Source organism: Magnolia sinica, chromosome 1 (genome assembly GCF_029962835.1).
Source record: "Magnolia sinica isolate HGM2019 chromosome 1, MsV1, whole genome shotgun sequence".
Classification (NCBI taxonomy): Eukaryota; Viridiplantae; Streptophyta; class Magnoliopsida; order Magnoliales; family Magnoliaceae; genus Magnolia; species Magnolia sinica.
Genome location: NC_080573.1, coordinates 31,283,267 through 31,297,208, shown reverse-complemented (window position 1 = coordinate 31,297,208; position 13,942 = coordinate 31,283,267). Strand labels below are relative to the sequence as shown.

General features: G+C 40.3%; 1 protein-coding gene across 1 annotated transcript in view; it reads right to left on the bottom strand.

The window, feature by feature from the left end:
* LOC131244394 (obg-like ATPase 1) overlaps positions 1–13,552 on the bottom strand; it is a 33,963-nt gene extending 20,411 nt beyond the window's left edge. Inside the window, exons 1-3 of the mRNA XM_058244009.1 lie at positions 13,291–13,552; positions 11,596–11,763; positions 10,504–10,627 (exon numbers count right to left, since the gene is read on the bottom strand). Of these exons, the coding sequence (XP_058099992.1) occupies positions 10,504–10,627; positions 11,596–11,763; positions 13,291–13,377 (379 nt within the window). The 5' untranslated portion in view covers positions 13,378–13,552. The remainder of the gene's footprint in view (positions 1–10,503; positions 10,628–11,595; positions 11,764–13,290) is intronic.
* Positions 13,553–13,942: the final 390 nt, after the last annotated feature.

The following is a 13,942-nucleotide window of genomic DNA, read 5'->3' as shown; positions in this document are numbered from 1 at the left end:
CACATAAGTTACTTTTGCAATCATGTTTACCAAACTAACTTAAGTGAAAAAAGTAACTTAATGACTTAACATAAGTTAAAAAGTAACTTATTTGGTGGTATCCAAATAGGCCCTCAACATTACCTATAAAAATTTCTCATAAACTTCATTTGCATGCGGCAATGAGCCCATGACAACACTCCAAGCACATCTCCACCTCATCCACAAAGAATTGGAAACAACTTCCTTGATCTCTTCATAGTTGTATATGGTAAAGCCAAGATAATGGAATACATAGCATTGAGTGATTTCCTAACCATCAATCTTAACCAAAGGCTCACACCTATGACCATTCCTCCCAAAGTTGCATTCTAGACAGTGTTACCTATAGACATGGTATAGATGCCAAGTGTCAAAGTGACCTAAAGTATCCAGCAAGGCAAACTCAAAAAATGTAGCCAAGGAAATATTTTCTTACACAATAAAACATATATTTAAAAAACACAATAAAATGATGAAAACACCATAACAAAGAAAATGAGAAAAGAGTAAAACAAAAAATAAATAGAAATGAATATTCACAAAGTCCCAATAAAAACCAATTACTTGTGGTCTAAACTAAAACTTAATTGATAAACAAAATATTGAAGTTTTTTATATTGAATTAAAAAAAAAAATGATTTCCAATGTTGCGTTTATCAATTACTTTTTAGTTTGTGTGAAACATTACTCACTCTCTTCAAAAATTAGAGAACCACAACAAAAGGATAGAAAAGCAAAAAGAAGAACAAAGCTTGTGCGTTTTTGTTACCCTATGGTTCATGGTACCTACAGTGAAAAATGAACTAAATCTAGAGAGTTAGCGTAAGTTTTTACAAGTAGTTTCTTCAACAACAAGAGAATGGAGGCAAGAGGGCTAGGAAAGCTTTGTGAAGAATATGTTTGGACACCTCACCTAAAGTGTCAACACATGGTACTTTTTAATGACATCACTAAGCCACTTCATCTGTAAGCAGTGTTCGAGTTGTTGGTATTGCTACAAGTTTCGCTGGCCGGAGATAAAGATATAATATCGTTATCGCCGATAACCGAAAATGCAGGGAAAAGGGGGAAACATGGAGAAAATGGTGGAATTTTTTAGTGAAACTTCATGACCATGCCTAAATACACATATTTACATATTTAGGAATGAAAAAATGCAAAAAGTATGCATTAAATAAGAAGTTTTCATTTAATGGGGGCCAAAAGGCATGCGTTGTCGTAAGAAATCACTCAAATAGTAACCAAAATGAGTTTATGTAATACAAACGCAAGCTTATAACAATTAAGACATGCAAAAGTAAATTAATTAAAAAAAAATACACATTTCTGGCCACATTTCATCCCCACATAGGATGACGAGGTGGCTCGTAATCATTGTCTGGATCTCATGGCAGTTGAGAGTAGTACCGTTGCCCAGCATGTTGGGCCCACCATGAATGTGCGTGGGTTATCCACGCCTTCCCTCCATTTTTTCAGCTCATTTTAATGGTTGTTTCGAAATTTGAAGCAGGTCCAAAGCTCAAGTGGACCACACCACATGAAATAATGGTAATAATGATTTCCACAGTTGAAACCTTGGTAGGGCCTACAGTGATGTTTATTTGTCATCCAACCTGTTCATAAGATCACAAAGACATGGATGAAGGAAAAACACAAAAAACGGATTGATCCAGAATTTCTTTGGCCTCATGAAATTTTAAACGGTATAATTTCAATTCACACTGTTTCCCGTGGTGAGGTCCACTTGAGATTTGGATATACTTAGTTTTTGGGCTAAAGCCCTCAAATTATCTGTTAAAATGGATGGACAGAGTGGATAAAATATGTAAATCATGGTGGATCCCATATAATTTACTCAATACGCGACACATGTACCCTCCTGAGTCCGTAGGGACGTGGATTAGCTATGACGGGTTGAGCAGCGAGACTTGCCACTGAAGTGACGTCCAGCGGTTATGTGGCCCCACCATGGTTTATGTTTCGTATCCACACCGTCCAACCATTTGAAGATATCATTTTAGTGTATGAGACAAAGAATGAGTCAGATCCAAATCTCTAATGAACCACACCACATGAAAACAATAATGATTGGATAACCACCGTTAAAATCCTCCTAAGGCCCACTGTACTGTTTATTTGATATCCAATCTGTATGATTAGGTCATACAGACCTAGATGAGGGGAAAAATCAAATATTAGCTTGATCCAATACTTTTATAGGCCCCAAAAAGTTTTTAATGGTCTACGTTCAGTCAACACTGTTTCTTGTAATGTGGTCCACTTGAGATTGGGATATACCTCATTTTTGGTCTCATACTCTAAAATGGTCTCAAAAAATAGATGGACGGTGAGGATACAACACATGCATCTTGGTGGGTCCTACAGAACATTATGGTGGGCCCAACGAATTGTTTAACGGTGAAAATCATTATCTCCGCTACTATTTGTGGTGTGGTCCAAATGATCTTTGGATATGATTCATTTTCTGGATAATGCTCTAAAATATTCTCAAAAAATAGATGAACGGTGTAGATATAATAAATACATCACTGTGGGGCCCATGTAACTTTAATCTCCTTTGAACCGTTCGTACTACTCGGAGCTCGAGGAGTGTCAGTGCTTGTCTGCACACGACATGTACCTACAGCAGCTATATAGCTACCGTGTGGTACACCAGCCAATCCACTTCCCTTTTTTGATAAACCGGCAACGACAATGGCAATTTTGATGATTTTTCCGTTAAAACTCTCAAAAATCTCTCCCCAAATTCAGATTTTTTTCAAATCCCAAATCAAATCCCCGTAAGCCTAGGTAGAAATCTAGTTTCCTTTCAAAGCTATTCTATTAGAAGGAAAAGGGGGGTTTTAGGTTTTTCGTTCTTGTGAAAGATCTGGCGCTGTTGATCGCGATTGGCCAACCAAATCCAGCCAAAGGCCACTCCTTGAGGTAAATCTTAAATAAAAAGGTAAGAGAGCTTCTTCTTCTTCTTCTTTTTTCTATATTTTTTTTCTGAATAAGAGGGTCGTCGCCTAATGTCGCTGAAAATACAGCATTTGTTTTGCCTATTTTATCGAAATCTACAGGGTAGTTGGCTGATTTGGCCAGTGATCCGAAAATCTCGCCGATAATATCAAAAATATCGGCGACATCCAGAAGAGAAACGAAATATTGGGTTTTCGGTATCGCAGGTCTGGCGACACCGATAATATCAGCGATATCATCGATTTCTCGCCGATAACTCAAACACTATCTGTAAGTGTCTCCAAGTGTCAGCACGACAAAACCAAGAAAGTAGAAGTGACCAAGTAACACTAGTTCTGTCTCTGACTGGTTAGTAGAGCTGGTAGAGAGTGTAGTGTGTGTGAGTGATCAAGGGTTCAATCCTTGGTTGTGTTACCTTGTAAATCTTAATAGTACAGGAAAGAAAATCAGTAACATTGATTCTAGATACTCTGATACAGGACCATCCAAACATCAAAAGGGTCCAAAAGTGCACTCCATTGCTGCCAGATTGAATTAGGCCCATCCAAGGATCTCGATAGAAGATATTGACATGATCAAGTGTCCGTCGGGAGATCTAGACCACTTCAAAGGTCCCGGCAGAATATCTGGACTGAATCAAGGGTCCGATTCGACTATGGGATGCATAAATCCAATCAAATGGCCATATTTACCAAATGATTGGACTATGGGGCCCACACGACAATCATGTGCATTTTCTATCATTTATATACAACAATACAAGTGGAAATGGGTTTTGTACAAACCGTACAGCCCTAGGGCCACATAGTTGCATATACAAAAGGTATTTGAATGGGACTTAGATTATTTGGTTTTCCTATTTTCTTTGTTTTTCCTTTATAGTAGTAGTTTAGATTAATCACGTGCGATTTGGGGTCTCAACCACAAATCACGTGCATTTTCCTTTATAGTTGCATAAACAAGTGGCATGCTGTACAAGATTAATAATAGTAGTAGTTTAGATTAAATTAAGAGAAGTTATGTGGGCCAGTAGGAGTCCAACCTTGGATTCTTACATTACACGGGGATTTTGTGTGCAAGGCTGCAAATATAGCCAGCCATGCATATGAACTAGAGAGAGAATAATATGATATATTCAAGAATAAAGATGGTTTTTATTAGTATAGCATGCCACTTGATTTATGGCTCTCTTACGTGTGCATGGGGGGTGGGGGGTGGGGGGTGCTGGAGACCCCTTAGCAAAATGGCTGTGGAGATTTGTGGACGAAAAATAATAGCCTAAGAAACAAAGAAGTGCTTGCAAATATGCAAATATGGTGAGGGTAGTGGAGGTTGGTTCATGGCCTCGAATTCTCAAAATTTGCTACAAAGCCTCGGGGCGATTCTGAATGAATTCCTTTAGAGAGGAAATCCCCATCTCAACAAGTCTTCGGTTGCGTGTCCAGTTTTCGGAGGACAAGTGGCGTGGAGATAGACCTTTTTGCCATGCTTTTCCCCACTTATACAGGGCAATGAGAAAAAAAAAGGTTCATCCGTTTCACAATGAGTGGCAAGAGAGGGTGAGCAAGCAGTGTGGAATCCATTGTTTAGAAGAAATTTTTGTGATGAGGAGATTATTGAGTTTGTCGGTCTCAAGGAAAAGCTTCACAGCCATGGGACCCTGCCAACAGTTGATAGATGAGTTTGGAAACCAAGCACGTCTGGGGTCTGAAATCATTTTGTTCAGACCCTATTCGCCATATTTGAAGATATATTGAGCCTCCTAGGGTGGCGGCTTTCTTTTGGTTGGTGGACAAGTACAAACTTGTCACATTGACGACTTCAAGAAAAGAAATATGGTTCTCCTTGACATATCGCGTGTTTGAAAGATTAAGAATCTGTGGACCATTTGTTCACCACTGCACTTTACAAGGAAAGTCTGATTTTATTTTATTTTTTGTGGCTTCTGCAAATAAATTGATTTATGCCTAAGCTAGATTGGGTCCATCTTCTCCATGAGCAACTTTGCCCAGTCAGGTCAAAAGAAAAGAACTATATGACGGTTGGTGCTCCTAGCTATTCATGAGCTATTTGATATGAGCAAATTGCAGGACTTTCAATGACAAGGTTTCTAGCCATGATCAAGCCTTTCATAAAGTCAAATGGTGGGTGGTGGAATGGACTAGAGCCTTAGGCGTCTTTGGGAGGAGCTTGGCGGAGGCGTTCCAAGATGGTTATATTAATTGGCTGATCTGTTATCATCCTCTTTTGTAATCTTTCTTTTCCACCCTTTTTATAAAGTTTAAGTTATCCTTCAAAATAATAATAATAATAATAACAATAAAATTGAGTTTCTTTCGTCTGAAAAGAAAAAAATGCATCTAGAAGTGAGACTCTTCTAGATCCCTACGGGTGGGACTCCTTAAGATTGTTTCTTAGTGATGAGACCCCTTAAAGTTGGTTTGTTATTCTCTGTTCTCTCGTTAATTTCCGCTGCAAGTGCTACTACTCCCCTTTGTGCGAAGTGATATCAATCTTGAAGGCATCCAACCTAATGACTGCAAACAAAGGTGTTCCATAACAGTAACGGTGGCACCGTGATGAGGACATCGTGCACACGCACGCCCGCACACCACCACCCCTACGCACGTACGTACGCAGAAGGAGGACCCCACCATCGATCTGGCTAGATGACGACGTCCAGGGAGGGCCTCGTAGCTAGAAGACAAGTTTTGGTTCAGAAAAGTAGGCCCGATAGTCAAGAAAAGCCCATCATGGGATCTCATGATTGTCGCCCACTCGTCGGATTGAATTAAATATGATATGCAAGATTTCAGGCTTAGATCCTACCAATTTAGAAACAATCACACAAATTCCACGTCCCCCATGAAAATCCAAACATACAATTAAAAAGGAGAATCTATGCGGGTCCAAGCCGACACAGGCTAGGACTGGACCAATAAAAATTATAAACCAAACGATGTCAAAGGGAAATAAAATTAACTACTCATGCATAAAAATCAATCCCTAATCCAAGTGATTCCCTAATTTCAATTCAAGGAACCCTAAGGTGATAAAAAGGGACAAATCAATTAGGGATCATGTAGTCTAGGATTAGGATTCATGAAAAACGGCTATGAGAGGATAAAAAGGGATAAAAACCTGAGCCAAAAGATGATCCCGCGTGTGGACAGCAACAATGGCCCAGACGGACATGAGTGTGATCCGGCCGCACGTGTGTGGGGCCCACTATTCAGAAAAAGGCCACCTCGGCCCTGGTCGGCCAGGGATGAACTCCAAAACCCCCAAGTCTCAGCTCGATCCAATGTACGGTTTGTGCGTGGTGCTCCGCCAAAGTTTTAGCTCGCCTGCGGGCTGAAATCTGGAGACCTGCTGTAATGAAGAAATCTGATGCAACAAAAGGACAAATTCGAAGTACGGATGGTGGAGGACGATGGAAAAAAAGATGATGGAAGATGGGGGTGAATTGGGATCGATGTGGCTTCGCACCATGATGTTAGCCCTTTGAAAAGGAGGGCTCCGCACCCACTTTTGAATTCTTCCACAACTCACGAAGAGAGCAGAAAAATAAAGTAGGAATTTTATATTAACTTCAATGAATCAAAAGAACTACAAGGGGTGCCTATTTATAGGGAGAACCCTATACTCAAAAACTCGCACCATGTGCGACACCTATTACTTGGCGATGAAGTAAACTAAAATAAAAATCAAACAAGGAAATCTAAAGCGTTCACGATGTTCTAAATAATAACAATAAGCAAAACCTAAAATATAAAACCAATCCGACGAGTGAGCCACGATCATGAGATCTCATGGTGGGTTTTTCTTGACTATCGGGCCACTTTTCTTAACCAAAACTTGACTTCTAGCTAGGAGGCCCTCCCTGGACGTCGTCATCGAGCCAGATCGATGGTGGGGTCCTCCTACATACGTACGTGTATAGGGGAGCGGCGTGAGTGCACGTGTGCGCATGATGTCCCCATCAATTGTTGTTGTCCACACGCGGGATCATCTTTTGGCTCAGGTTTTTATCCTCTTTTATCCTCTCATAGCCGTTTTTGCATACAATAGTTCTGTCAATAGGTCCACAAATCTAAGTCCTTTTGAAGTCGTTACTGGTTATAAGCCTAGGAAACCTATTGATCTTATCCCCATGTCATTGTCCCATAGGCCATCAGAGTCTGCAGAGTCTTTTACGCATTACATACATTCATTGCATCAAGAAATCAGGCGAAAGATCACTACTAGCAATAAGCATTACAAATTTTCTGTAGACCTACATAGACGTTTCAAAGAGTTCAATATTGGGGACTCGGTGATGGTCCGTATCAGGCCCGAGCGGTACCCTCCAAGGGCCGTTCGTAAGTTATACGCGCGTAGCGCTGGGCCCTTCAAAATTATAAAGCGAAACGGTCTCAATGCGTATGAGGTAGATCTTCCACCTTCCATGGGAATTAGTTTCACATTCAATTTGGAGGATCTAGTTGCTTTTTAGGGACCCACTGATACTTTGTCCGGCCCTTCGCACACCCATCTTAATGTCCCAACCTTACCGTTTGATCCATGGCCTCTTCCCGACCTTTTATCCCAGCCTCTGCCTCCCATACCTAGCCTTCACACACCCAGAGAGGAAATAGAAGATATCCTGGATCATGAGATAATTTCCACGTCGGATGGTGGGTTTCAGAAATACCTAGTTAAACGGAAGTCACGTCCAGCTTTGGACAACGCGTGGCTCACTGAGGAGGAGTTTCAGAGACTTGATCCCGACATCCTATCGCGGTTCAGGAGTTTTATTTCGCCAGTGGCGAAATCTTCGTAGCCGGGGAGAGTTGATGAGGACATCGTGCACACGCATGTCGCACACCACCACCCCTACGCACGTACGTACGCAGAAGGAGGACCCCACCATCGATCTGGCTAGATGACGAGTTTTGGTTCAGAAAAGTGGGCCCGATAGTCAAGAAAAGCCCATCATGGGATTTCATGTTTGTGGCCCACTCGTCGGATTGATTTCATATTTTAGGTTTTGCTTATTGTTATTATTTAGAACACTGTGAACGCTTTAGATTTCTCTGTTTGGTTTTTATTTTAATTTACTTCATCGCCAGGTAATAGGTTGCGCACATGGTGCGAGTTTTGGGGTATAGGATTTTCCCTATAAATAGGCACCCCTTGTAGTTCTTTTGATTCATTGAAGTTAATAAACAATTCCTGCTTTATTTTTCTGCTCTCTTCGTGAGTTGTGGAAGAATTCAAAAGTGGGTGCAAAGCCCTCCCTTTTCGAAAGGCTAACTACCGTGGTGCGAAGCCACATCGATCTCAATTCACCCCCATCTTCCATCATCCTTTTTTCCATCTTCCCCCACCATTCGTACTTCGAATTTGTCCTTTTGTTGCATCAGATTTCTTCATTACAGCAGGTTTCCAGATTTCGGCCCGCAGGCGAGCTGAAACTTCGGCGGAGCACCACGCACAAACCGTACATCGGATCGAGCTGAGATTTGGGGGTTTTGGAGTCCATCCCTGGCCGACCAGGGCTAAGGTGGCCTTTTTCTGAATAGTGGGCCCCACACACGTGCGGCCAAGATCACACACACGTCCGTCTGGGCCATTGTTGCTGTCCACACGTGGGATCATCTTTTGGCTCAGGTTTTTATCCTCTTTTATCCTCTCATAGCCGTTTTTCATGAATCCTAACCCTAGATTACATGATCCCTAATTGATTTGCCCCTTTTTATCACCTTAAGGTTCCTTGAATTGAAATTAGGGAATCCCTTGGATTAGGGACTGATTTTTATACATGAATAGTTGATTTTATTTCCCTTTGACATCGTTTGGTTTATAATTTTTATTGGTCCAGTCATAGCCTGTGTCGGCTTGGACCCGCATAGATTCCCCTTTCTAATTGTATGTTTGGATTTTCATGTGGGATGTGGAATTTGTGTGATTGTTTCTGAATTGGTAGGATCTAAGCCTGAAATCTTGCATATCATATTTAATTTTCCATGTCCTGCATCACACCGCCGTTACCATTACGATACACCCCCGTTGCAACCTTCTTCTTTTTTTAGGGGAAAAAAAAAAAAAAAAACCTGTTTCGAGGTTGTCTGTTATGGGGCTACTGCGGGCCATTTTTTCTATAACAGCAACGAAGTGTTCTGTATCTTTTACGATACGGCCGTAAAGGCCGATAAGTATAAGTAACAATTGTGACCGTTACACGATACGGGAGTGGAAAAGGGGTGGTTGGTTTTTTCACACCATATTGGCCATTACGGGGGTTATAACGGCCGTTACAGGGCAAAATGATCGTTACCCTTGTAACGGTCAAAAAATAACCACTTTTTCTATTTAAATTCATTTTTCTCCTTATTTTTCCACTTTCTCTTCCAAAAACTTTCATAGATTATTCTACAATAGATTTCAACTACCCTTACTATAATTTTTAAGATTAAAACCATATATTAAAGCGATTTGGGCAAATAAAAGCTTTGAGGGCTATTTTTTAAAGAAAAAAAAGGGTATTTGTGCCTCTTTTTTTTCTGATTTTAGTTACAATGCTTGATTGTGATGTGTAAATATTAGAGACATGTAACCATATTTATAAATTCACCAGATACAACACTCTCACCGAAGGCTGAACCGTTACATTACCATAAATATATTCCAAAAAGAAAAAAAAATGAATACATATTTATAATATTTATATTATTCTGAATTTTCTAAACATTTTTCAAGAATTCTTCGGGGAAAAAAAAAAAAATCAACCATTACGGGGATCGTAACAATTGTTTTACCCCCGCATTGGCCGTTACGGACGATACTCATATCGGTGACAACGGTGACCATTACGGTCACCGTTACCGATACGGAATACCTTGAAAAGCCTTTATGGCCATTTCAGCCCCATAACACGTAACGGCTACCACCATTACTGTTACGGAACGGTAGTTACATAACCGTTTTGGCATAACATGATAGGAACCCTCATTGTTACACATCCCATTCATAACCTCAAAATTCAATTTTCATTTACTTTCCCGTCAGTTTTTGGGATCAGAGCAAGTTCTTTCCCTACCTGTTTTCCCCCTAAATCAATAGGAAGAATCCCTAAAATTCACAGCCCTTAGACGTGCCGATTTATGGCACACATGTGAGAGACCCAAACTGCCTATTATGATAATCCTGGTGGGACTATGCATACCTATTGAATGCATATATGTCCATGATTCAGGTGGGGTCACAATCTTCTGTTGGATTTCGACAGTACAAGGGCCTCTTTGAGGGATTCCTGGCAGGCACTGACGCCATCATTACGGTGTTCGTGCAGGTCGAGAGTGCCATTTGGAAATGAATTTAATCCATTTAAGGGTGGCACCCAAACAGGCCATAATGATTTCAAATAAATGGGCTAAAAAAATCTTCCAAAGGTATGAAAAATGAGAAGAATAAACAAATCTAACATCATTCTAGAAGAAATGAAGAAAACCAGCTTACTTAAGACATGAAAAATTCCATCAACTGCACGGATGTGAGATAAGAAGCTGTTTCCCAACCCCTGTCCTTCATGAGCCCCTCGTACAAGTCCAGCTATATCATGGATTTCCAAGAATGCTGACACCTATCAATAAAATCATCCAGACTTAATCAATAACTGACATTGGCCTGGGAAAGAAAACATCAAAAGCCTCAAACTTAATAAGCAACATACTTGTGCCTAGAACTGCAGTAATAGATGCAGCTTTTCCTTTGTATTTTCTAGTTGATACACGAGCCAAACCAATTTAACCACCTAGGTAACTTATTGTGTAAAAATAATAATAATGATAATAATGATAATAATAATAATTAAATTTAAATTTAAAAATAATAATAATAATAAAAGAATAAAAAGTTTGGACTTCAACAGAATTTGCAACCCAAATGTAAATTCTGTCCATCTGGAATTTTTTATTCAATAAAGAACATAAATGGTCCCGCATATGGTAAACATGTAAGAGCAATGTGTAAGCAGATAAGCAAGCTTCAACTTTGACTTGAGTCATGCTCACTTGCACAGTCTCACGAGAACTCGTGAGAACTTTTTGAGAAGTCATCTCACGTGATGTGAGCCTAAAATCTAAACAGTCCACGTGATGCAGCACCCCAGGAAACCCCTGGGACCCGACTTTCACCCTGATCCAAAACTTTGGTGGGCCGAAACAAAAGGAGAGGCAAACAAGGGAGGAAATTGTTTCCGTTTGCCATGGCCCATTAGAGTTTTGGATCAGGGTAAAAGTTGAGCCCTTGGGGTTTCATGAGGCGCTGCATCATGTGGACCGTTCAAATTTTGGACCCACATCACGTGAGAGAGTTCTCAAAAAGTTCTCACAAGTTCTCGTGAGAACTAGTGCGCAGGTGAGCATTTCACCTTTGACTTAGCCAACCACTAGTAAAAGTCATGTTCAAGAGGTGCATGGGAATTCACAAGATAGATGAACAAAAGGAATGAGATAAGTATTCTATATCCAACAAGAACTACGTGAAAAAAACAAAACGAAACAAATCATCAAGTGAATTTGAGGCATTCAGAGTTTTTCAGAGACAAACCTCGCTCTTTGGCTTGTATAGCTGACAAAGCCAATCGAATCGCTCGTCAGGGATATTGATCCTCGCCTCATTGGGCTCTATGGTGCAGAAGGGGAAATTCTCCGCAGGTATTGATAACTTTGTAAGCGTGTTGAAAAGAGTAGATTTTCCAACATTTGGTAGCCCCACCTAGAAATCAAAATCTGGTGAATCTTAGTGCTTATAATTATATAATCAGCAGTCAAACACAGCATTTGCCATAGTTTGAAGACTTGGAAACTCTAGCTGACTTGGTCAGTCCTGAATCAAGTCACAACTCAACTAAGTCAGGGGTGACTCAGTCGACTCAGGCCAAGTCACCCATATTTTAAATGCTGACTCGTGGTGCCAAACCTGGTTGGTATCAACTGAATCCAAGTCAACTTAGATGGGTCATCAATCCTTAGCGTTCACTAAGCCAACTTAAAGCAGTTAACAAACTCAGTAACTTGAATGGGTCATCAGTCATTGGCATTCGCTACGCCAACTTAGAGCAGTAAACAAACTCGCTATGTGAAAATTACGGAACTGATGGCGGGTGCCTTGAATTTTTTTTATTGACCAAAAACACCCTTGTTGGCAGTGAGGTTGCCTTGAAGTCCTCAATCTATATTTTATTTCTATTTTTACTTTTTTGAATGGCAAAGTCCCCACTCCATCAATGCTCCTTCTGAGGAAAGGCATTTCAACTTTCAATATATTTTAGCGATTGGTGGGGGTATTTCCTGGTTTTATTCGTCTAAAAAAGGTAGTTCATTAATTTCGCACCAATTTTTTTATTTGACTAAAAACACCCTACTTCATCAATAAGGTGACTGCAATCTGTGTTGCAATTTTTTTCACATTCCGAGAAGGTATTTTCAGAGGATTTTGGTCATTTATGGGGTTACTTCAACCAATTTAATAAAGTTGGCATGATTTCCCTCATTCATAAAACAGGAATTTCAGTTATTGGGTAGTATATTGTCAAATTAACAAAGGCACCCATTCACAAATAAGATTGCCCTCAACCCATGCCGTCCAATGCACATAATTCAAGGTTACATCAGAAATTTGGCAATTGAAACAAATAAATGACTGTACAGAAAGCCTCCCAAATCCCACGTTTTCAAGCTACAATTCTGAAAGAAAACTAACAAAATGATTTCATAAATTACACATACAGAATGATTCAGCTTTCTGAAATGCAAAAAGAAGAACTATAACCCACCTAGTCAATATATTTCATAGTCAATTTTCTTTCTTCTTTTGAATATACTATTCAGAGTCATTAAATGGCAATTTTCAAGATAGATGTGACAAGAAAAAAAAAATCTCCTAATGACCTGCTTCGATGAAGTATTCCCCACCAGCCAATTGAAATCTTCGAAGAAATGACAAGATATTACAGTCACACAAAAAGTAAAAATAAAAATACATCAGAATTTCCTATTTTCCCCTCAATACATTTCAGAGCCATGCTACTGAAATTTCAAAGCTAAAGAACCCAGCCAAAAAAAAAAAAGAAATCAGAAATCCTACTCCTAGCATTACGATGAAGCTTCTCGATACATGATCAGAACCTACAGAATTACCCAAAAAGATCATGAAAAACACAGTAAAACAGTCTACTCGGTGCAATTCAGAGCAGTCGACACTGAAATTTTCGCGGAAATCGAAGGGAGATTCGAAGTTTACGATTCCTATCTTCAAATGAGAGGAGAATCGGCCCAAGATCGGCCGCTCGGTAGCTTGTTCCTTCGATTTTGAAGCCTTGGGAGGCATGTTTGGGATCTGTGCAAGAGATAGAGCTAGGGTTGTTGATATCCGCTTCTGCCTCTTCTCCGAACCTGGTTTTGTGGAGAAAAGGAGAGGAAGCAAGAGGATCGACGGGTATTTATAGCTAACCCTAGAATGCCACTCCCGCGTTGGGAAGACGCTGCCCTCAGTCGGAGAAGAGTAGGGCTGTAAACAGGCCGGGCCTGGAGTTGCTTGGGCCCGATTTGAACTGATAGAGTCGGGCCTGATGGGCGGCCAAATACAATTTCGATTTTTCTAGCCAAGCCCGGCCCATTGACAGCAATTTAGAAGATACGTGCCAAATGGCACATGTGGATCCGTTATTTGCACGGGCAGATTGCGTACTGAGTAAACTTTGTAGAGCCACTTGCCATCTCATCTTAGGGCATAAGCCCATAATTAAAGTATATCACATCTAATGTTTAAAATTCTTTTGAGGCCACCCTGATGTTTATTTATCATCCAGCCCGTTTACCGGGTCACAATGGCATGAATGATAACATTAATTTCATCTAAAACTTTTGTGCCGTCAAGACGTTTTCAGTTTTCT